General features: G+C 42.8%; 2 protein-coding genes and 1 non-coding gene across 5 annotated transcripts in view; 1 reads left to right on the top strand and 2 right to left on the bottom strand.

Annotated features, from left to right (window-relative positions):
• LOC143816186 (chymotrypsinogen 2-like) overlaps nucleotides 1-17114 on the top strand; it is a 54329-nt gene extending 37215 nt beyond the window's left edge. For 2 of the 3 annotated variants that reach the window (XM_077296273.1, XM_077296271.1), the window contains 4 exons: nucleotides 7802-7946; nucleotides 9470-9705; nucleotides 11867-11979; nucleotides 14371-17114. In XM_077296273.1, coding sequence (XP_077152388.1) covers nucleotides 7802-7946; nucleotides 9470-9705; nucleotides 11867-11979; nucleotides 14371-14535 — 659 coding nt within the window. In that variant the 3' untranslated portion in view covers nucleotides 14536-17114. The remainder of the gene's footprint in view (nucleotides 1-7801; nucleotides 7947-9469; nucleotides 9706-11866; nucleotides 11980-14370) is intronic. The other variant, XM_077296272.1, reaches the window with a different exon arrangement.
• Nucleotides 1539-1754, bottom strand: LOC143763260 (small nucleolar RNA U3). Its single transcript, XR_013212341.1, has one exon. It is a non-coding gene; the product is annotated as a small nucleolar RNA U3 (small nucleolar RNA).
• RHBDD2 (rhomboid domain containing 2) overlaps nucleotides 15570-24180 on the bottom strand; it is a 35680-nt gene continuing 27069 nt past the window's right edge. Inside the window, exons 3-4 of the mRNA XM_077296274.1 lie at nucleotides 21720-21870; nucleotides 15570-18827 (exon numbers count right to left, since the gene is read on the bottom strand). Of these exons, the coding sequence (XP_077152389.1) occupies nucleotides 18530-18827; nucleotides 21720-21870 (449 nt within the window). The 3' untranslated portion in view covers nucleotides 15570-18529. The remainder of the gene's footprint in view (nucleotides 18828-21719; nucleotides 21871-24180) is intronic.

The raw sequence follows: 24180 nt of genomic DNA, 5'->3' as shown, positions 1-24180 counted from the left end.
GGGTAAGACTAGCGACCTGACAGATGTCAAGAAGGCCCTCATTGACACCCTCAAGCAAGAGGGTAAGACCCAAAAAGAAATTTCTCAACAAATAGGCTGTTCCCAGAGTGCTGTATCAAGGCACCTCAATGGTAAGTCTGTTGGAAGGAAACAATGTGGCAGAAAACGCTGTACAACGAGAAGAGGTGACCGGACCCTGAGGAAGATTGTGGAGAAGGACCGATTCCAGACCTTGGGGAACCTGAGGAAGCAGTGGACTGAGTCTGGTGTGGAAACATCCAGAGCCACCGTGCACAGGCGTGTGCAGGAAATGGGCTACAGGTGCCGCATTCCCCAGGTAAAGCCACTTTTGAACCATAAACAGCGGCAGAAGCGCCTGACCTGGGCTACAGAGAAGCAGCACTGGACTGTTGCTAAGTGGTCCCAAGTACTTTTTTCTGATGAAAGCAAATTTTGCATGTCATTCGGAAATCAAGGTGCCAGAGTCTGGAGGAAGACTGGGGAGAAGGAAATGCCAAAATGCCTGAAGTCCAGTGTCAAGTACCCAGTCAGTGATGGTGTGGGGTGCCATGTCAGCTGCTGGTGTTGGTCCACTGTGTTTCATCAAGGGCAGGGTCAATGCAGCTAGCTATCAGGAGATTTTGGAGCACTTCATGCTTCCTGGCACCTGCTCACAGTGCCAAAACCACTGGTAAATGGTTTACTGACCATGGTATTACTGTGCTCAATTGGCCTGCCAACTCTCCTGACCTGAACCCCATAGAGAATCTGTGGGATATTGTGAAGAGAAAGTTGAGAGACGCAAGACCCAACACTCTGGATGAGCTTAAGGCCGCTATTGAAGCATCCTGGGCCTCCATAACATCTCAGCAGTGTCACAGGCTGATTGCCTCCATGCCACGCCGCATTGAAGCAGTCATTTCTGCCAAAGGATTCCCGACCAAGTATTGAGTGCATAACTGAACATTATTATTTGATGTTTTTTTTGTTTGTTATTAAAAAACACTTTTATTTGATTGGACGGTTGAAATATGCTAATTTATTGAGACAGGTTTTTTGGGTTATCAGGAGTTGTAGGCCAAAATCATCAGTATTAAAACAATAAAAGACCTGACAAATTTCAGTTGGTGGATAATGAATCTATAATATATGAAAGTTTAATTGTAATCATTACATTATGGTAAATAATGAAATTTAACACTATATGCTAATTTTTTGAGAAGGACCTGTATATGGCCCTGTCCGCACCTGCCCTTATATAACACCACCAGACTCCACAGCGCCTTGCAGATGTCATTCCTGCCCCCATTGAGGTCCACAGTCTAAATTCCCTGTCAGTATGAGCAAAGCTGGAAAAATCCCACAGAAATACCTCGCAGACATTGGTGGGATCTGATCACACAGGACGCCAAAGGAAGCTGCTCGGAGATAAATACTATAAAAGCAGCCTTGTACTTACACAGATAATATATCCATAAAGTTTACATAATACTATATCATCAGTCATCTACTTTTTACTTCTAGAAAAAAATATCCCAGCCACTCAGCTTGTGATCTCCCTCCACCCTCTCTATAACAGAGAAGGAGAACGATCATCACCAGCAATCAGCCCCTGCAATGAAGCAGAACTGAGAGCTCACTTCACGCTCAGGAGAGATCACTACAGCTCCTCCTCGTGGTTGGGAAGTTTGGACACTTTAGAGCACATTTCTCAAGTTACACACTATAGAAATGATCCCTGAAAGTATAGTCTTAACCTGTAACCCGCGGCCATCACACTCCACACCCTGCTCACTACCACTGCACCTCATGGAGAGACATTGTGTTCCCCTGCTCAGTGTGTGCACAGCCCCCCCACTGCACTGTACCATTGACTGCACTGACTGCACTGTACTATTGTGGGGTAAAAAAAAGAATTATCTTCATGAAAATGGCAGTAAGGGTAAGTTCACACAGGACGTTTTTGCTGCGTATTTTTTTCTGCAGCAAAACCTGATCATCTTGGCAGGAAAGAAGCTGTGTCAAAAACGCAGGTTTAGGTGTGTTTTTTGTTGCTTTTTTTGGTGCGTTTATTTTTTCTCTTTGTCCAGGCTAATGTCCTTGGATTTTCAGCAGCAAAAACATAGCAAATAATGATACCTGCGTTTTTTCTGTATTTTTGCTGCGTTTTTTTCAACGCCCATTCAAGTCAATGGGTGAAAAAATGCAGCAAAAATGCTGAAAGAAGTGACATGCGCTATGTCAAAAAACGCAGCAAAGCACAAAATACTGATCAAACAAAAAAACAATGTGTGTGCATGAGATTTCTGAAACCTCATAGGCTTTGCTGGTACTGTAAAAAGCAGCTGAAAATTAGCATAAAAAAAGCAGCAAAAATACGAGGCAAAAACGTGCTGTGTGAACACCTGTGCAGTTACTTCTATCACCTTCCAATAGATGCTACTGCGCAAGTGCTGCTGGTGGTGCCATTTGGCTGCAGCCCAGTTTTTTAGAATGGCTGCAGCAAATGGCATGAGGCACAAGAATCCTATTAACTGAAAACTACAAATAAAGATTAAACAACAACCACAAGATGGAATTCATCAACCAAGGTATCATTGTAATCAGTATAACGGTGCCAACTTGACAATGTCTGTAGGTTACTGTGCACAATCCTGCTGACAGGTTCACTTTAAATGTAGGTCTTTATTATTAAGGGAAAAATAAATCCAAACCTGCAGGACCTTGTGTGAAAACATGATTCCACCCTAAACCTAGTAACTGGGCCACCCCTAGCAGCAACAACTGCAATCAAGCATTTGCAATAATGGGCAATAAGTCTTTTACAACACTCTGGAGGAATTTTGGTCCATTCATCTTTGCAGAATTGTTGTAATTCAGCCACATTGGAGGGTTTCCGAGCATGAACCGCCTTTTATAAGGTCGTGCCTCAGCATCTCAATCAGATTAAGGTCAGGACTTTGACTAGGCCACTCCAAAGTCTTAATTTGTTTTTTCTTAAGCCATTCAGAGGTGGACTTGCTAGTGTGTTTTGTGTAATTGTCCTGTTGCATAACCCAAGTGCGCATCAGCTTGAGGTCATGAACAGATGGCCGAACATCCTCCTTCAGGATTTTTTGGTAGATAGCAGAATTCATTGTTCCAAATTAAGTTTCAACTGCAACTACGGAATACAGCCTATATCAGAGTCATCTTTAGAGAATGCATGACACTCTTCTCTCAGCATCTGTTTTGCTATCGCTAGATCTTCAGCACACAAGTGTTCCAGGGGTACTGGGGATCCCAGGATCCCGAGGTGGGTCGTGCAATTTCCTCCCGCTTTGATGGTTTCAACGTGACCTAACACAGTCTTTGGATCCAGTCTAATTTCGTGTTTCATGGTATTCATCACCGGCAGTGTCACTTGGGCAAACCCACCAGTAGGAATCATAAACACAGTCTCACCTTGAACTAGGCCTTCTGGAAGTTCGGAGGAGTCTTTTGCCACGAACAGTCTCTTCTGGACTTTTCTTCCCGGTTCCACCCTGATTCCACACCTCACTCCCACTATTTGTTTTGCAGGGATGATCGTTGGGCGCAGGCCTACCTTGACTTATTTCAGGTCCATTGTATTCTGTGCTTTCTTTACTCTATGAATCACACTTTCTGCCACAGCGTTGGGTATTGTGAACGATGTGGCAATTGCATCCACCATCAGTGCCCCTGACTTGTGTTTCGTGATGACCTCTTTGATTATATTATAACCCAGGATGGGATCCTCTGTCACGTTCTGAATACTGGTCACGTGAAAAGATACCAAAAGCTCGATGGTGTTGCTGTGGCCCTGAGTTGGAAATTCACTTCCACCCAGCCTATGAAAGGAATTTCGGTCTGGCTAACGGCTTTGCCGTGGAGTTCCACTGGTCCTAAGAGTTCCTCTAGCGACTGAAGGCAGGTAAGTGGCAGGTGGCGCCTTCTCCATTCTTCATTTAAAAGGCTCGCTTGGGCTCCTGTGTCCCACAGTGCTTTTACCAGGAGTCCATCTAGCTGGCACTGTATATAGCACCTTTCACCGATTAGGCTGATGAGGCTATCTTTACTGACCAAGGAATCCTCCTCCCAGGAGTACGACGTTAGACCTCCACACTGGGCATTAAGTAACTGTCGGATCCATGTCTCTTGCAGCTGTTGTAGACGGGAACACACTTGGGGATAGTGCTGATGCAACCATTTTACCTCATGTGCCGTTCTGGGGGTTGGTGGGATTTGGATTTGCTTCTGGGGCCTCCTCCGTGTCGCGGTTACAGTAGCCCCATACTGGCAACCTCCTGTCTTTTCACCCAAACGACCATGACCTTTGACATTCCTTGGCATAATGTCCTTCCTCCCCACATCTTAAACAGTGGACACCTACTGCACTCTGATTGGATGAATGGCACGCCTCACAAGCCGGGCATCTTCTGTTTTGGAACCCACTCCTGGGTCTGAGAGATACAGATTCTGGCCTTGAACGAATCAACTCTTTCACCTCCATCAGCTCAGCTCGCAGTTCTCCTATTACTTCTTCCCAGTCAGCACTGGCTGTCCTCCATTTGTTGGTGGTTTAAGGTTCACTCTAGGCGGTGGTACTGGACGGTCTTCATCATGATCTTCGGACTGGCAACCAGGGGCCTCTAACGTCAGCTGACTCATTTTGGTAGTTTTAAGAGCAGAGCCCTTATTTAACTTCTGTTCGCTCTCTGTCTCCAAACTAGCTGCTTCATTCATTTTTTCAATTAGGACTTCGTCCAGAATGCCAGGATCTTCTAGGTACTGTTTCAGCTGTAATTTAATATATTTGCTCGTTAAGCCCCTTCCCAACGATCTCAAGAACTTCTTCTGGACTAGCCCAGTATCAAACTTCTCTGTCCCTACATCTCTGGATGCGAACAGCAGTCTATCCTTAAATTCAATCGCTCTGAACGAGAAACTATAGGGTGAATCATTATTGTTCTGTGAGATGTCAATGAGTCGGTGGAACAATTCTGAAGTAGTCTCTTTATAATGCCCTTATAAAATCTTCCTCAACTGGGGTAGGGTCAATTGACTTTTCATCTCTAGCATACTGCGGAGGTTCAGTCCAGGGTTGATCGCTTTCACCAACCCCTTAATGATCTCATCTGGCTGGTAGCCTTTCAATAATCCTGCATCGATCTGGTGCAACAAGTTCATATAAGGCCGGTTTCACATTAGCGTTTGGAGCTCTAAAGCTCCGTGAAGCCCCGCACTCGGCCGCACCTCCGCCTCTAGCTCCGCCTACTTCTGCATGCGGCCGGCATGTGGCCTGCGTACCTATCTTTAACATTAGGTATGCAGGTCGTGCCGCTGTATGCGGATGCTTCCGCATGCGTCGTTTTGACGATGCGGTGACCAGCGTAAGACGCAGCTTGTAGCAATTTTTTTTTCTCCTCATCGTCAAAACGACGCATGTGGAAGCATCCGCATACAGCGGCATGACCTGCGTAGCTAATGTTAAAGATAGGTACGCAGGCCGCAGGCCTGCCGCATGCAGAAGTAGGCGGAGCTAGCGGCGGAGGTGCAGCTGAGGGCGGGGCTTCACGGAGGAAGTCTGCAGCCCTCCGCAGCTCCTCAAAACGCTAGTGTGAAACTAGCCTAAGACAGTTTCTCTTTCTGCTCACACTCTCCAATCTGTCAAAGGATCTTGAACTCTTTCCTTATGGTGATTTGTGGTGTTGGCAAGTACTGTTTTCCTGATTTATCAAACCCAAGCAGGTTAAAGGTTCTGTCAGAGTTTGTCACACGTTCAGAGGGTTGGGTAGATTTCTGCAGTGCTGTTGTTAAGCCTTTGAATTGTTCTTTCAATTCCTGTAGTTCTGTCTGCGGCTCTTGGTCTGTTTGGCTCTTGGTATTTGGCGCCGCCCTTCCATCTTCGAACTTCAACCGGGTTAGAAACTGTGTTAGCTCCTGGAGGAACATCCTCATGACATCTTCAGCTTCTTTCTCCCCCAGCTCATCCATCTGTGTATTAATGGTGGCTACAAGTTGTCTGTGGGAGCGTGCTTTAGAAATCTGTTCTTCTGACATCTTTATATGTTCTGCCACTGCTCTCAATTCCACACATGTTAACTAAAGAAGCAATTCACCGATCCTGTCCATTTGTATTTCCACATCCATTGCTGCTAATGAGTTCTCTTTAGGGCTGGTCCCCTTTAACTGGTGTAGCAGAGTTGAGGTGATGTGCTGCTTTAGAGTTGGTCCCCTTTAACTGGTGTAGCTTAGTTGAGTTGAGGTGCTGTGCTGCTGTATTTTCCAGGCACTTTTTTTTTCCTCTACACGCTAATTCCCACTCAAAATTCCCCATACGGGCTACCAATGTTACATGTACGTCGCTAGGTTCAGACAGGGGTGGGACAGGTCTCATGAATTCTTTGTAACTCTAGGGGAACCGTTACTCAGGACAACCATGTACTGCAGCTTCCTCAGGCACAAGATGGATCCACTTGCTCACACAGATACATTTGATAGAGTCCTCATGAACAGATGAACAGTGTAGTTTAATGTCAATCACAGCACATTCAGTGCAATTCAAGTCTCTTAAGCACAGGCTTCATAAACAATACAGCTGCTTCTTAGAGGCACATTGACTAACAGTCTGGTTTGATAGCACAGTTCATCACAGATCAAGACCCTTTACAAAACCACAGTAGTACACAGCATTCCTTCTAGCACAGTATAATGGAGGAGGGAGGGGGTTTGCTGTGGGAGATTATCCCTGTTAATTTCTTCCAGTCCTTATCTTCCTGCTCCTGATAGACTTTCTCAACCAGCAGTACAGAGGGTTAACCCAACTCCACTCTGTAATGGAATCCTGTGTCCCTATCTTTCACTTGCCTGAACTCTTGTGAGATAGATCACAGAAACACACACCACTCATCCCTTGGCTGCTGCCAGAACAATAAACAAGTTTCCTACAATTCCCCTGGGGCTCTGCTAACCACTCCCTGTCTCCTGTGACTGTGTTAACCCCTCTAGTTGCAGGATCCTTTTTAAGCACAACATTTAGCCCTACTTCTGCATGTTACATAATGATCAGCCTCATTGTAATATTGAGACGATATTGCAACCTGCTGGCAGCATGATGGTAAAGTGGAAGGCCCCACGCGTATTGCCACCTATAAGCGTGGCGTCCCCAGACTCTCTCCTTCATTAACACTGCTCAGTTATCATTATGATTACTCAGAAATGAGCAAATAATCATCACGGCCCTAGGGAAGTGTAAATAGGCCTTTAAGGCTTGGTTCACATGCCCTAGTGTGTTTGTTTAGCTGCCATTTTGCTGCTACTCTTAAAAACCTCTGCAGAACAATGCCTTATACTGCGAGGGGAAAAAAACGCAACTTGGTGGCAAATTGTGAATGCATTCTAAATGTGCACAATTTGAGCCACTTAACTTGTACGTGGGAAGCTCATGGTTTTAATATGTGTAGTACGGACAAGCCATGTGGTTAAAAAATATACCATAATGCAAAACGGCAGTAATTTGTGGTACGCTCGCGTTTGGTTATTCTGTGTGATTCCCGGCTATTTGGCACACTACAAATCTATGGCTGCATTGTGTTCAAGCACCATAAGATCCAATACCATACATAATGCCCTAGTGTGATCTGTAAATCCTACCTTCTATGTGAACCCATCCTAATGTGGCATTCCTGAAGCAACTTTAAATGAGAGCCCTTTGCAGAAACCATTGCAGGAGATCCCAGCTCACAGGCCCCCAAGGATGTTATTATGACATTGTAATCTATGCTTGTTGTTTTTACAGGGGGGACACCGTGCCCAATATTTTTGAACTCAAATCAAACTGGGCCATGGCTCGTAATTCTGCAAGAAAACAAAATTGCCTTGTGCACTGGAAGCTTATTGAGTAGCTTCTGGATACTGAGCTCAGCTAGCTGTGTTACAAAAAGGTGAGTTTATGTAGATTTTAATGTAGAACACTTACCGGAGATTAGAAGCAGCAGTCCAAGAGTGAAAGAGACAAAAAAATGAAGTATATTCACCCACACATAGACCATCAATACTTGATTAGTGGGCAGAGACTGGAGCAGCAGGGGAATGGGAAAAGGTGAGGTTTTTTTTTACTCAATGATTACATTGTGGGGGCCATTATACTATTTGGAAGGCTATGTGGAGGCCATTATACTATTTGGAAGGCTATATGTGGGCCATTATGCTATTTGGAGGGCAATGTAGGGGCCGATTCTATTGTTTGTAGGGCTATATGGGGGGCTATTATACTGTTTGGAGGATTATGTGGGGGCATTATATTTTTTAGATGATTATGTGGGGTCCATTATATTATTTGGATAATTATGTGGGGGTCATTATATTATTTGGGAGATTATGTGGGGGCCATTATATTATTTGGGGGCCATTATATTATTTGGATGGCTATGTGTGGGGGCCTGTATACTGTTTGGAGGGCTAGTGCAGGCTATTATACTGTATACAGACTATTATACAGTGTGGAGGATTGTGTAGGGTCCATCATACTGTGTGGTGCGCATTATACTGTTTGGAGGGCTAGTGGGGGTCATTATACAGTCTGGATGGTTGGGTAGGGTCCATCATTTTGTGAGGGGGCTGTCAAACAATGTGGAGGTGTGTGGGGGCCATTATGCTATATGGAGGGCCATAATACTGTATGGAGGGCTATGTGTAAGGTCTGCAGCGTTGTGAGATATGCTCTTCCTTCTGTGTCCCTGCCAAATATTATTTATTTTTTGTTCGGGGTGGCAATTAGGACTTCTGCTATGGGGCCTCATGATTTCTATGTATGCCCCTTCTCTGCCTACTTGGCAACAAGCTATAGACAATATATGACACAAGCTCTCATAGCAGGAGAACAACAGCAGATAGCAGAAACAAGCCAACTGCGGTGATAATTACCATACAGGGAGGGCAGTGTATAAAAATAATTTTTAAAAGTATGCCAGACTGCAGGGGTGCATAGAATGGATCACTATTATTCCAACTTGGAGCCACCTACTGTGATGGTAGCAGTTTATTAGCGGGAAACCTGATGACAAGTTCCCTTGAAGACCATTGATCATGTTCTGATGCCCAGATGTGATGATGAGTGTTTGGTTCTCCTGAAGAAAAGCGAGATTCAAAGGATTTTAAGAAAATTTTGTTAAAAATTTAGCTTGCTTGAATACAACCAAATTGCATATATTTCTTTGCCCCAAGAGGTTGAGTACTATACAATATAAACTACTACAGTGCTTTTTAATTTTGTCAATTTCATGCGATTTTATAAACTTGGGGCATGAAAGCAAACCTTAACTTTCATGCCTATATATATGAAATATATGGAGTAAAAATGCAAATAATTGACAATACAAGTGTGGTCAGGATGTATTCTTGTCTAAATATAACTAGGGTCCAAAATCTAAAGGTATAACTGAACCACTGGTGTATCTTTTCTCAGGGATCTCTCCTTGCTGTCTATAAAGGGGAGCGATGGACAAATATCTTTAAGAATAGAGTCCGTTATCCAACACCCCAACTTCACAACTTCACCCGTATTAAGCAACTTCGCCTTGATTCGCCTTTCAACACCGATGTGGTTCACGTCATCCATGCTTCCCATCTGCCTCTCACAGGCGTCACAGGACCCAGCTATTGGAAGTGTGTGTAGTACCGTGGTCTGGAATACCTTGACTAGTAAGTAATCCGACCTTCCTAGTGTAACTATAACAACAAAGAAAACTGAAAGGCGTATTCCCAATTCCAAGATCCTATCCCAATATGTAGCAGATGTAATAATATTAGCAAATATCTCTAATTAGAAATGTAGTATAGTTCTTATGATTCAAAAGGTCACTTACCCTATGTGTAGGGCATAGTCTTAGCTTAGGTATCCATGGTTACGACCACTGATATAGTGACAGTTGTTAGTGGTCGTAACCATAGATAACCTGCTGGATTTTACTGTGACTGCATTCACTCTCATTGCAATTTTATAAGCATAAGATTGCTTTTGTCGTGTAACCAAAGTCACCATGGAGCCTTTGTCTTTATGGAATGATTGACAATTCATATCTTTACTCGAGTACGTCCAGTGTTTTTACCATTTTACCATTTTTTTTTTAATTATGCCCCTCATATGCCAGTTTGGCATGATATTGGAAGGTGGATAGTATGAATAATTCAACTTGCACACCCACATGGTGCCTTAAGGGTTGGATTGGAAGTGAAGGGATGTCTTTCCTATTCCTAAAGAGAAAATCATCATAAACTGTTTTCAGATGGGTTGCATAAAGGGAATGTATCATCAGAAAATGAACTATTGTTTAAATCAGGTTTATATTAAAGAGAACCTGAAAGCAGATGCAGGCTACCTGATCCACAGGCAGCAAGTATCAGACGGTGCCTATATGATTTCAGCCAGGTATGTTTAACATTGATACGCTGCAGCGTTTCAGAGAGCGCCCACACGGGAGACTAGTCAGACCGGTGGCTCCCAGATGGCTTATTCCCTCTGCGCCACTTGAGTGATCTCCCTATACATGCAGGGATAGACCTGTCACTTTTAGGCAGTATGGGGAAGAAACTGCTGTTTTTGTAATAGAGATCATGATAGGAAAAAAAACATTTTTTTTTTAAATAGAAAAAAATCTTGACTTAGCCCCTTTTTGCTTTTAGGATATGAATAAAGGTCCCTGGAAGGGCCCACAAGTGTGGAGAAGGCTCAGGAGCTGATCTCCAGCTCTATGCAATAGATGCTGACTATATCACATAACTGGCCTCTTTGTCTAACACTCTGAAAGCCCCATGTTGATACTCCTGTACATTGCAGATTATGATATTTCCTACATACTGTAATACTGTGGAATTTAAATATATAGCAATTAAATAATCTTAAGTCCATCTCCCCTAAAGAGATTAAAAAGTAATGTAAAAAATAAGTTTTTAAAAAGGTACAAAAACAAATAAAATTTCAAATCGCCCTCATTTTCACTAAAAACAAAGGGTAAACTAATAAACATATTCGGTATTGCTACTCAAATAAAATATTAAATTGATTAACCTGTATGGTAAACACCATAAATGGAGAAAATTGAAAATGCTAGAACTGTATAATTTATCTCCATAAAAATGCAATAAAAAGTAATCAAAACATCATATGTACCCCAAATTGGTATCAGTAAAAAAAAATTGACTCACCCCACAAATAACAAGTCCTCAATCAGCTCCATCAATTTGAAAAATATTTTTTTACAAGTTTTGGAAAATGGCACAAACCAATTTTTTTTTTTACAAAGTTTTGAAAATATAATATTTTAAATCATTTAATTAGATAAGAAATTTTAAAAGTTTGGTATTTTCACACTGACCTGGACAATCATATTTCCAGGTAATTTTTGCCATACAATTAGAATCCCAAAAATAAAACAATGGCGGAATTGAAAGGGGTTAACATTAGATAATTTTCTTATTAAACATTCCATTTAAAGGCGCAGGTCTCCCCACAATGCACCATCACTCAGGCACAATTAGTGTGAAATTAATTATTATACATTACTTACCAACATGAAGATTGGTAAAATAAGAATGTGCTATTTGGGCACAGGTTACATAACCCCATCTCTATTCTGACTCGATTATGCCAGGATTGCTTCACATATTTCAGGGCTGTTGGCAACTATTGGGATATGTTATTGAAACCCCCTATTATGTCCTTAAAAAAATCAAACCCAGGTACGAGACAAAGGATATAACACTTGAAATCAATCTGCACTAAATTCATTCAGAGCCAAAAAGTCGTTTAACTGACCAATTGCCTAGTCTAGGGTGAATAAAAACAGAAGCTTTTGCTTAACAGGTGGCTTCTCAGGTTTGGCTGGAACTGTGACCTCGGAACTGACGTGCCTCAGTAACACTGAACAAGGGACTCTCTACTTCCAGCCGTCCACATCAAAAATCTTACTAAACCAGGTAAATAAGTCTGTTATGGGAGCTGTTGGTAAATGGCCATCTCTTCCCTGGAAAGGACATAGTTTTCAAGTTATTTGTGGCTTTCACTGCCGAGGGCCCCACCAATCTCTAAAGTTGGAGATGCTTTGTCCCGAGTCTCCCTTGACACAATTCTTGACTTTCATCATCCTATCATATTTCCAGTGGATAGGTGATCATTTATATAGACTGGCAGACTGCAGCCCAGAGGATGTGAAAATCCCAAAACGATGGTGTGTTTTTCAATGTTATATAGTACCATAAAAATGGGTGTGATCAGCTGATTGGGCCACGTCCAGGTAATAATGAGCATTCGGGGACCTGCTGAAGGAGAAAATGTAGTCTATAGGAGCAGATAGTCGGCTGTATTTCTTGTGCGAGGATCGCATCGCAATCCTCGGACTGGCTGATGGCTCTCCAGACCTGAGAGTGACAGCTGTATAGAAATACATCACACTGTCATGCTCAGGTCAGGAGAGCCATCAGCCAGTCCGTGCACTGCTGTAGGATGCGATGCTTGCAGTCTGTCTGCGCCCTTAGGCTGTGTTCCCACAATCAGCTTATGGTGAGGTCTTGATGTTGCAGATTCTCTTCAGCATTTCTGCACCTATTTTGTAAAGTAGGTTACTTGACTTTTTGCCATAGCTTTTTTTTTTTACATTAGTTTTTATCGCGTTTCGGAATTTGTGTTTCTTGTCTGTTGTTGGTATGTCATGCTATAACCCCTTAACAACCACCGATACGCCTTTCAACTGCGGCAGTTAAGGGGCCTTATTCCTCAGCGCCACTTTTCAACGGGGCTGAGAAATAAATGTATAGCGCCCACCAGCGTTGGAAAATCTACGGGGTCTCAGCTACCGGGGTTAGCTGAGACCCCAGAGAACATGACTCAGATTGGTTTTTCCATCCTCAGTCACATGGTTGCCGTTATTCACTGAATAACAGCGATCACAAAAAAAAAAAAAAAGTATGAATTTCCGTTAATTTCTCTCTCCTCTGATATGATCTAGCATACCAGAGGAGAAATGGGGTCCTCCAATCACCCCTGGTACCTACACCATCCCCGGCCGCTCTTCGATCCCCTGGGTCTCCACGTCATCTTCCTGGAAGAAAATGGTGGGTGCATGAGCAGTGCGCCCGCTGAGATCTGCCAGCCGGTACCCGGCAACAATAGATTTTTCCTATTTGTTCATTTTGATCACTGCGATAGACCCCATCACAGTCACAAAAAGAAAAAATGGTAAATCAAACCCTGCTTTGTCACCCCCTTAGACAAAAATAATAAAATAAAAAAAAGCTAGGGGTTAGGGTTGTGTTGGGGTTACAGATTAGTGTTGGGGTTACAGTTGTGTTGGTGTTACGTTTGTTTTGGGGTTAGGGTAGTAGTGTTGGGAATTCTGAATATTCATTTCTCTTAAGTATTGGCACACGTGACCGCCGGCCTCAGCAAGGAAGGCTCCTGCTGACACTGCGCGCTACTGAAGAGGAATGGATACTCAACGCTCTCTATGATGAACGGTCCTGATGAGTATTCTGGCAGCTGTACTCTGCTTGTGAGCAGCTCATGATGTCCCTGCTATGCTTTGCTTACAAGCATGAAGCAGCTGCTGGCACCGAAGCAGGATGCTGCGAGGGAGCGCCGTGTAGGTGAGTGTAATGTTTTTTTTTGTTTTTTTTTAAATCTTTCCTGATGGGGCCATGCATATTAGGAACGGGATGGGGCCAATTATAAAAGAAAAGGGATGGGACCAATCATACCAGGAACAGGATGGGGCCACTTATACCAGGATGCCAGAAAAATGAAAATGCATTGCCCTCCATGCCCATGGGCGTGGAATGCAGTGCATATTCATTTCTCTTTAGCAGCGGGCACAGGAGTTAGCCGGATCTGCCGGCTCCAGCCTCCTGTGACCCGATGCTCTGCTGAAACCGCTCCCCCATCTCCCCACCACAGCCAGAGCCCATATATCCGGACTATAAGACGCACACCCCAGTTTCCTCTACATTTTGGGAGGAAAAAAGTGCGTCTTACAGTCCAAAAAATACAGCAAATTTCCTGATGTCTTCGGAGTGTGGCAGGAAACCCTGTGCTGCAAAGCAACAGTGCTAACCACCGAGCCACCGTGCTATCCACGCCTATTTAAAAACTGATCTCAGGTGACTGGATGTTATATGTAATTTTACCAGAAAAATAGCGCTGCATGCTGCACTGTTATTATTGGTGCATTTTTCACAGTGTCTATGATGGAGGCTCTTGATAGAGCCCTCAAATCAGATGAGTAAACCTAAGTGCCCTAATCATGATGTTAAAATGTATCAATTCCATCAAACTCTCTATTACACTAATGTATGAAGTTCTTGTTTCTTTTGCAGACAGACACAGGGAATGCACTTGTGTGCATGAATGCAGCAGATGGCACCGCTTACCTTCAAGGCATTTCAAGTCCATCCGACAGCAGCCTCCTAGACAGCCTGTGTCAGACCTTCACTAGTATTGGACAAACCATTAGCTGGATCAACTCTTACTTACTAATCTGATCAGTGTATGTTCAGCAATAAGTCATAGATCAGTAGCAATACTGTCTCATCTTTTAGATAAAAGAAAACAGTCATCCCCGTTTTCCTCCCTGATCCACTACCAACGCATTATCTACCCCTCACACTCCTTAGATGGTTGTAACAGAGAAACCAGTTATTTTTTGCCAATAATTTTGGCAAGAGGGTACACTAGTTCCCATCCCTATGAATAGTGTAGGTGAGCTAAAAAAATTGATAAGGCAATAATGTAGGAATGCTTTCAAGAGGGCAGATAAAGTGCTAGTGGTGCCAAAAGGGGAGGAAATCTTGATGACTGGTTACCTGGGATTTTTTTTCATTAATTATGCTCATGTTAAAAATGATAAACTCCTTCCACTATTCCAATCTTTGTTTGTTTTAAACTCTCATCCACATTTCTACTTTGGATTTTCCATATACAAATCTTGCATTTTTGCAATGATTTACTGCCTGTTACTTTTTTTTTTTTAAATTAGACCAAGCGAGTAGTCCAAGAGGCAAATCCCCAAGCCCAAAGCTAGACTGGCATGTCTAACCCCATACACATGGGGAGAGGCCAGTCATTGTGTGTGATGATGGGGGCACACCATGTGGACTACTAACCTAGCTCAGGGTGGCACTTTCATAGGAGTTATTTGTCTGTACTAATATGCGTTTGTAATATAGGAACTGGTCTCCAATTCATGCTACCCATGGTACGGCGGCATGAATCAAGTAACAGGTTCCCTTTAATGTTCGTATCTGAATAATGATTGCTTGATATCAACAGGGCTGTGCTAATTCCGGCCTACAATAGTCCTTGTCATCAGGTCCCTGATCCTGAGGTCGACGCTGGGGGTGCATTTGCAGCTTATGGATTGTGACTAACAGCATCGAACATCTTCTGTCCAGCTTTATTATTCAATACTTCATTGAATACGCTATGGGACATGACTAATTGTATCACACAATCATGACCTTTGCATGTAGACAGCTTTTTGTGAACACAGAGAAACGTGATAAAAGGAGGACAATCATAAAATAGAGAATGGATTTTATTTTTAATAAAAACATGGTATATAGTTGCCAACTTGCCAGCATATAAAAATAAAGCTTTCCCTTATCCAGCTGTGGTTTTATTATTCTCATATAACATGGAAAGCAAAATGTACAGGAATACATAATACATATAGAGAGACTTTGTGAATCCAGTGACACTACTTGCAATGCATAGCGCACTTACCGTATTTTCTTACCTATAGGAGGCAGCTTACTATAAGATGCAAATATTAGATTTCCTATTTTATGATGAGTTTATTTTCTACTAATTAAAATTTCTGATGTTGTAAATAAGCCAAGGGGTCAGTAAAGTGTTCAGAGGAGTTTTATGGGGAGGTAATAGGTAAGCAGTCAGCTCTCCTATCAGTGTCCTGTGCAGCATTCACATTATCTACACAACTGTGAAATGCACACAACACTGCTGCAATCACAGCAGACACACACCACTGTTGCATACACACACAGCTCTGCTACATGCACAGTAAATACACAGTTCTGCAGCATGCATAGTAAATACACAACTCTGCTTCATACACAGTAAACATACACAGCTCTGCTGCATACACACAATGCTGCTACATACATATACATACTGTATATACACACAGCTCTTTTGCATTTTTTTTTTGCGTACACAACTTTGCTGCAGGCATCCTACACCAATTACATAAGGCGGCCACAGAGCTCACCCCTCCTTCAGGGGTCGGACATTTGTCAGAGGGAAATGTGAACGCCGCAACCATTGATTGGTTTGCCATTTGAACGCTGCAGTCAATGGCAAGCAAGGGAAAGGTGACCCGATGAGAACATGATTAGAACGGCACAAGTGTAGGGGGCTAAGTATCTGTTTTGTGCCCCCCCCCCAATTTTACACTCGGCAATACAGCATTGAAGGTATTATCATAGTAGTAGATAAACTACTCATGATTTAAGGGGTTAGTACCAGGTATGAAGTCTTAATATTCCCATTCCAGCTTACTCAATGCATGTGACCGATATCCTGGATGCGTCTTTATCTCCAAGGTTCAGTAGTGTGCAAGACATGCAGCATGGTGCGAGACTCTGCAGGTCCAACTTCCGCTGCTGTCCTGATCAAATAGATCAATGTCAAAGAAAGAACTGTGCCATTGCATAGATCCAAAGATCATGAAAGATGCAATACGAGGCTCCTCTCAATCAGATGAAGATGTGTCCAGACTATAAGATGTCCACAATTATTTAGCTACATATTCTCTAAAAAGTGCGTCTTAGGGCGCAGTCAGACGGTGGTATAACACGGACAACGATCACATCTCAATGCTTGGACTGGCTGACGGCTCTCCTGACCCAGTCGTCACAGTATATATTCCTCTGCAGCTGTCATGCAAGCGCCGCCGGTCAGTCCGAGCATTGCAATGCATCTGTGGTATATGGAGTAAAAAAATTACGGTACATGGTGTTTTAAAAAGTGCACAGGAATTCAGTCATATTTGGTGTCACAGTTCACCATTCTTCTACTTATTAGAAAAGCAGCAAAAAAACAATTTATCAGACATGTGCCATGCTTCATTACTTTCATACGTACTTGCCCCATTCAGGAGTGTGCGTCTCAGTAAATATTCCCAAAAACTATCATCTCCTCACACTGGTTACACAAACCAATATTCATTACTAATTTACACATAGTATTACTCTACAAAGCCGATTGTAATCACTTAAATAACAGGAGACAATTTATGAACATCATAAAAAAGAAAAAAAAATACATTTTCAAGGCACATTGGTCAGTAGGCTCCAGAAATCTGTCCAGCAACCCTCACATGCGTATTTGGGATCTGTATTACACAGGTACCGAAAGTGACCAGCATTAGTTTCCGTGGGGGAAATGAATGTATTTTTACATCACAATGTTTTTATTTAATCAAAAATGCAGCTTACACCATCAGTTTCCTTATATCCAGGGCTGTGGGGGTGGTAAGAAAAACCTCCGACTCCTCAATTTTCCTGATCTCCAACACTGCCTCACTACTGAGCATGTGCATAAAGTGCAGCACAGATTCATTTCAACTAAAAGCCGAGATCCCTAGATCAGGAACAGAACAGACATTTATAGAACATTTCATAACTATCCCAAATCATGAAAACATTTACAGCCAATCCTGCATTGTACTACTGTACCCAATTTATTATATATTTTAAGAGTTGGACCATTTTATACCAACTCCACCAAAAATGGTCACTGACTTCACAGCCCTGCTTATATTGAACTATAGTCTAACTTTGGAAGATACTACGAATGTGGTGCAATACATGGAATCCAAAACATACCAGTAAAGGTCACAAAAAGGTCTCCAATGTGGGTCAATATACCCACCGTGAAGATTCATTAAACCTAGAAATGGCTGAATGAAATAAGAAACACAAACCCTTTTCATTGTGGACTGAGCTCATATACAAGGCTCCTATTACTGGACAGAAGCAGTTGAAATATGCCGCCTTATGAGCCCTCTTTGGTGTTTCTGATTGGCCAAAAAAGAACAGGCAAATTTATTACAGCATAATAATCATTAGAATAAAAGGATGAGTCTGATGAAAGATATCCACTAAGAAAAAAAGACAGAACAAAAGGCAAATCCACAATATAAGAAGGTGTAGTCAGTGCAAAAATTAAATAATATGTCTTTACCAATGGGCAAAATTTAGATAATCAATAGAAAAATCAGCTGAAATCTATATTGTTAACGATGAGAATACCAAAATGAAGGCATAAGTGGTGCTCCCTGGTATAAAAGAATAGGTTAATATTTATACAGAATGACACTTCAATTCCTATTAAGCTTCAGTAGAATAGGGAAGACACTTAAGAATCTGCCCCCCCCATGATAACATATGGCAAGAAAGATCACTGCGGCCTTGAAATCGTCCCAGATGTCTTACAGTTATTAAACTTGCCCTCTGTTTACTGTGTCTGGACTTGCTGTAATTCTGGTTGATCAGAAGAGATCCCCAAGTCTTTGTGGGAATGGGCGTTCAAATGTGATAAAGAATCATTATCATCGTTGCTACGCGTGTCCCCTTCATGGTAGCCATGGCTGTATGGTTGCCCAGAAGCCACTCCTGTTGAGTACAACGAGGCACCAGCAGGTGGCCATGTCCCGCTTGGCTTCATGTGATGATATGGAGAGTAGGTATCAGGAAGGCCTTGAGGTGGTGTATAATACTGCTGGGTTGGGTAAGATCCAGGAGGTGGGTTGATCCTTTAGGGGAGAGGAGAAATAAACAAAACTAATTAGAGGTCATATATAAAAATGTAAGCAATTACTAGAAAATGAGAGATCATTGATGTACATCACAAACGTTGAACTTGGAAGGGGTGAGGGGTCTGGCAGCCGGGTCTACTACCAATCCTACAAATATGCCATATAGTATGTGTGACCAGCTCACTCCTTGGTAAAGAACAAGACCAGCTCATGCGCACATGTGCTTGAGATACATGAACAGCCATACTCCATTTGGCTTGTACAATAAATTACAACATATACAAATAACAATTACAATAATAATGTGTGCAGGTTGTTAGTAGCCAAAATAAAACTAGGACATTTAATAAAGGCGTTAAAGTAGGACTCCAATATTTTTACAATTAGTGTCAACTCTCATATTCTAGCAGTATCATTTGTTTCAGCTCCGTTCAGTTACCCCTATATATTGTCTCCCCTTTATAAAGAGCAGTTGGGTTATGTGATCTCCAGTTTGACAACCAGTCCATGCTCTCGTGTGGACAGGACGACAGTCTCCGATTTCCAGTAAATTACATAATCAGCTATCAGATCCCTCCTAAAAGCACTCCGACACCTCTACTCCCCCAACTCGGCTCCATCCATGAAAAGTGAAGCAGTTTTCTTGGTTAAAGAACATCTTATAGTCCTCTGTCTGCTGGACATTGGTTCTAAGAATAATTAGGCTTACCTGTGATTGAATTCTTGTTAATTCGAATTTTGTGTTCTAAACATTAGTTTTGCTCCTAAGACTTTCATTGGAGTATACTCATTTTTGCATCACAGTCTTGAATTAGGTTAGTAAAACTACATTTTTTTGTGGTGTGAAAATCAAGTCTTGTTGGCAATCAATGGGCCACATTTGTGAGAGTATTTTTTTTTTAAGTATGGTAAACCTTAGAAAATGCAGATTTTGAAAACAAAACCCATAAAGGATTTCTGACAAATCTGTCATTTATGCTGAGCACAGTACATTGCAAATACACTGAATCCTGCTGTACACATCACATAGGATACATTGAGACTGCTGTAAACATCACACAGGAAATACAGACTGCTGCATACATCACATAGGACACACTGAGGCTCGGCTGTATACATCACATAGGAAACACAGACTGCTGTATACATCACATAGGAAACACAGACTGCTGTATACATCACATAGGAGACACTGAGGCTCAGCTGTATACATCACATAGGACACACTGAGGCTCTGCTGTACACATCACATAGGACACACTGAGGCTCGGCTGTATACATCACATAGGAGACTGCAGCTCTATGGCACTGATCTATCACTGCAAACCATTAGGCAGAAGCAAGAGGATTATGATAAGATTCTGGCATAATTAGAAATGTTGTCTGTATTGGGTGAACCATACGTATAACTACTTTTCAAAGAAAAGGACCATCATGGTCAGGGTGATGGGCGGGCCACTTATTTCTAATAGGCGTAGCACACAAATCAGGGACGTATTGGTCCGTAACAGTGTATCCAATCCCAGACTGGGATGGTTGGAACAGTTGGCTCCCAGAGGGAACTTTCGTTGTGGCCATTGCATTTCTTGTAGGTACCATATCACTGGACGGGTGCTTAATATAGGCCTCGTCAGTCATACTGTCCAGCAGTTTATTTCGTGTAAGACCGATTATGTGGTCTACGTGGTACTTTGTCCTTGTAAAAGATTTTACATAGGGAAAACCATTCGTCAATTATGCGTCCGTTTTAGGGAGCACTTCAGGTCAATTAGAACAGGTAAAGGGGTACCCAGGTTAATCGAGCACGTTAGAGATGCACATTCAGGGGATCCGGAGGTTCTTAGTTTTGCGGGGGTGGAAAGGGTGGTCTTACCTGTACAAGGGGGCGACCTGCAGAAATTACTATTAAGGAAGGAGGCTAAATGGATAATGCGCACGCGCGCGATGGGTCCGGCCGGTTTGAATGACAGGTTGGACATGTCAGTCTTTCTATAAGCCTCCAGGGATGTCTGAGGCATTCCTGATTTTTCGGGTGAACTGTCAGTGGGCGATCGGCTCCCGGTTTCCTCCCTCCCTCCCCTTCCCGCTGGACCCGGTAAGAATGTCTATTTGAGATATGGGTGTTCGCATATTAACCAAAGGATGCCGGGTGGGAGTTATAGTTGCGTACGGTTTGAATACCTTTTGAAGTTGTGATGACACTGGAAAATTCTGAGGACTCTTATCTCAGGTAGCTTGTGAATAGGTCTGGTCTTTGTTTTTAATTGTTTTTATTGTCACACACGTTGCACTTTGTCCCGGGATGGTAGAGGGAAGGGGGCGTGGAACCGGAGGGGAAGGAAGGAGGGGTTTTTCCTCCTACTAACCTATTTACGTCCACGTCACTCCTCTGCACCCCAGACCCGTAGAAGCGCCGGCACAGGCACGAAACGGCCGTCGTCACATCCTGCTCACCTCCTCTCCTGTGTAATTTCCCCGTGCCGAGGATGGTATTGTTGTTTACACCTCAATAAAGCATTTGGACCGCACCTGGATTGGTGAGTGTTGCCGCCTTTTTTCTACGTATTTTTTCGGCACTGATCTATCACTGCAAACCGTTAGGCAGAAGCAAGAGGATTATGATAAGATTCTGGCATAATTAGAAATGTTGTCTGTATTGGGTGAACCATACGTATAACTACTTTTCAAAGAAAAGGACCATCATGGCCACATGGTAGCCATAAACCAAACATCAAGAAAAAAATTGCTTTTACAGTTTATAGTCAGGATAAGACTTCTCCACTGTGTATGACAGAACAGCAACACTACCTTGACAATACGTCACCTACATACAACATAGGCAGCCATTTTGCCCGCTAAACAAATTGACATGAACACAAAACAACTTACTTTCTGGATTGAGAGGCATTCCTTTCTGTTGAAGTCGCAGGGATGTACCTCCAAATTTGGACTCTCTTCAATAACCTGAATGGTATCATCTGATCCATTCGTGACAATAATGATTCTGAGGGGTCCAAGAAAAAGCAGCCACCCAAACCATCTGTTTTTAAGTTAAAGAATATATAGCAGATGTAAATCAAGCAAAGCAGTACATACATTCATGTCCCCGTGTAACGTCACTGGTTTTATTTTGAGGCTGTTCACTACAGGACAACCCTTTCTCAACGGCTAAGGGCCTCACAAAAAAAAAAAATCACATACTCACCTCCCCCAATGGCACTGTTCTGTCTCAGAGACGCCTGCTCTGAAGGAATAGTGAAGACTGTAGCTGGTCAGCAGCTGCTGATTGACTGAAGCGGTCACTCACATGAAAACACTGGTAGGAGAGACAACAAGGAAATTGCAGGAACAACATTGGGCCGAGAGATATTTTGTGTTATTTTATGTGGTTCACTTTAACAGTTATGAAGTTGTTGTTCTATTGAGAAAAGCAGATTACAATCTAACCGGCACATGGCTGCAAGTATGAAAAGCACATACATCACGTGACCACAAAATTGTGCTGCAAACACAGGGGAATTGTGACAGTGTGTGCTTTACTCTGTCACAGTATAGCAGTCACAGAGTAACTGCAGGCTTTTATTTAAGTCCAGAAAAGCCCTCTAATGTTAGGACTATGCAGCCATTCTGATGTGGAGCTTTAGTGTACACCCGCCTCATCAGGTCTAAGAGATCTACTCAATCTATTCAGTTTGCATGTGAAATCTAGTGACCTCAACACATTTTTGGGAATAATTTGTATCTAGTGTAAGGCTGGGTTCAGATGTGGTAAAATATTGGATCAATGTCTGCCACAACACATTTCACATGTAACACAAGTTTTGCTTCACATTTCACCCTATGCCTTAAAGTAGTTGGTTGCATGCAAAGTTTCACAATATTCTCTACCACTTTCCATCTGTCCTTTGTGGAAAAAACTGAAATTCATTAATGGATAGGATTTCACTTAACACGCCAAAACTTCTCTTGGATCATACAGGTTGGCTTTTCCTTTTGAAAACAAATATCAACATTGCTGTGCACTTTTTCTGTCTATGGTGACTTCACTGAACAGCTTCCGGGATCGGACACCAAATTGGTAAAAGAAGAAGCATGTTCACTCTCAGTGTCACAATTCCTGTGCTCAGAGTGGCTGGGACTCTGTGATGGACAGCTCTGTCATCCTATCCTGTGCTGGGATGTGCTGAGCTGTTCGTGCTTTCATTGACAGCTTGGTTCACCTATCTGACTGGAGAATACAGAGATTTCCACAGGTGCTCCAGGTTCCTGGTAATTGCCCTGCTATTTAGCTGAGCTGTCTGGCTCGGATCATTTAGATACAATAAACTGGCCTGCACGCTGTCCAAATGTGAGGTGCTGGTGGAATGGGCCCTTGAGACCCTGAATCCAAATGAAGAGAATTCACCGCACACTATCCGTAAGGTGATGCCAAAAAATAAGTTTATGTGGTCACACATAATATTTGTAGAGAAGAGAAAAACGTATATGAGCGACTCTATTCGACCGATCTCCGGTCTTATTATAGTGCTTTGGAACAAAGCACTATACTGTTATTCCACCGTGGTAAACTTCTTCTTATTCTTATTATTCAGTCCGCACGTAATGCGGCCCGAACTGCTAAACTCACAGACTCCAGTGAGGTGTCATTTCGAAGCCAGCGTTCCTGAGAGGTGTGCTAAGTATTTTTCGTGTCGATCGGATTTGTAGTTTTTGCGCAATTTGTGTTTGAAAAAAGTCTTTCAATGCGTTTCAATGGAGAAATTTTCCTATACGTTTATAATGGGCTGGTTTCTGAGGCAATTTCTAAAAATAACTGCCACCTGGCTGATTAGCTCATTGATATGCGCAGTCAGACACAGTTACTATGCCAACTCCTATGAAATCTACATCAGCTCACCAGGTCACAAGTTTTGTCAGATAATATCAGCTCTTAAAGTGACAGTACAGCACAATTCCAAACCACTATCCTTAGTCTTATGATTATTAGACTGTGGCCCGATTCTAACTCATCGGGTATTCTAGAATATGCATGTCCACGTAGTATATTGCACAGCCACGCAGTATACAGTGCAGAGCCGCGCAGTACACAGCGCAGAGCCGCGCAGTACACAGCGCAGAGCCGCGCAATACACAGCGCAGAGCCGCGCAGTACAAAGCGCATAGTCGCGCAGTATAAAGCGCAGAGCCGCGCAGTACACAGCGCAGAGCCGCGCAGTACACAGCGCAGAGCCACGCAGTACACAGCGCAGAGCCACGCAGTATAAAGCGCAGAGCCGCGCAGTACAAAGCGCAGAGTCGCGCAGTATAAAGCGCAGAGCCGCGCAGTACACAGCGCAGAGCCGCGCAGTAC

This window comes from Ranitomeya variabilis, chromosome 3 (assembly GCF_051348905.1).
Source record: "Ranitomeya variabilis isolate aRanVar5 chromosome 3, aRanVar5.hap1, whole genome shotgun sequence".
NCBI classification, from domain to species: Eukaryota; Metazoa; Chordata; class Amphibia; order Anura; family Dendrobatidae; genus Ranitomeya; species Ranitomeya variabilis.
Note: the sequence above shows the minus strand (reverse complement) of the source record. Positions and strands in the feature narration are given on the sequence as shown.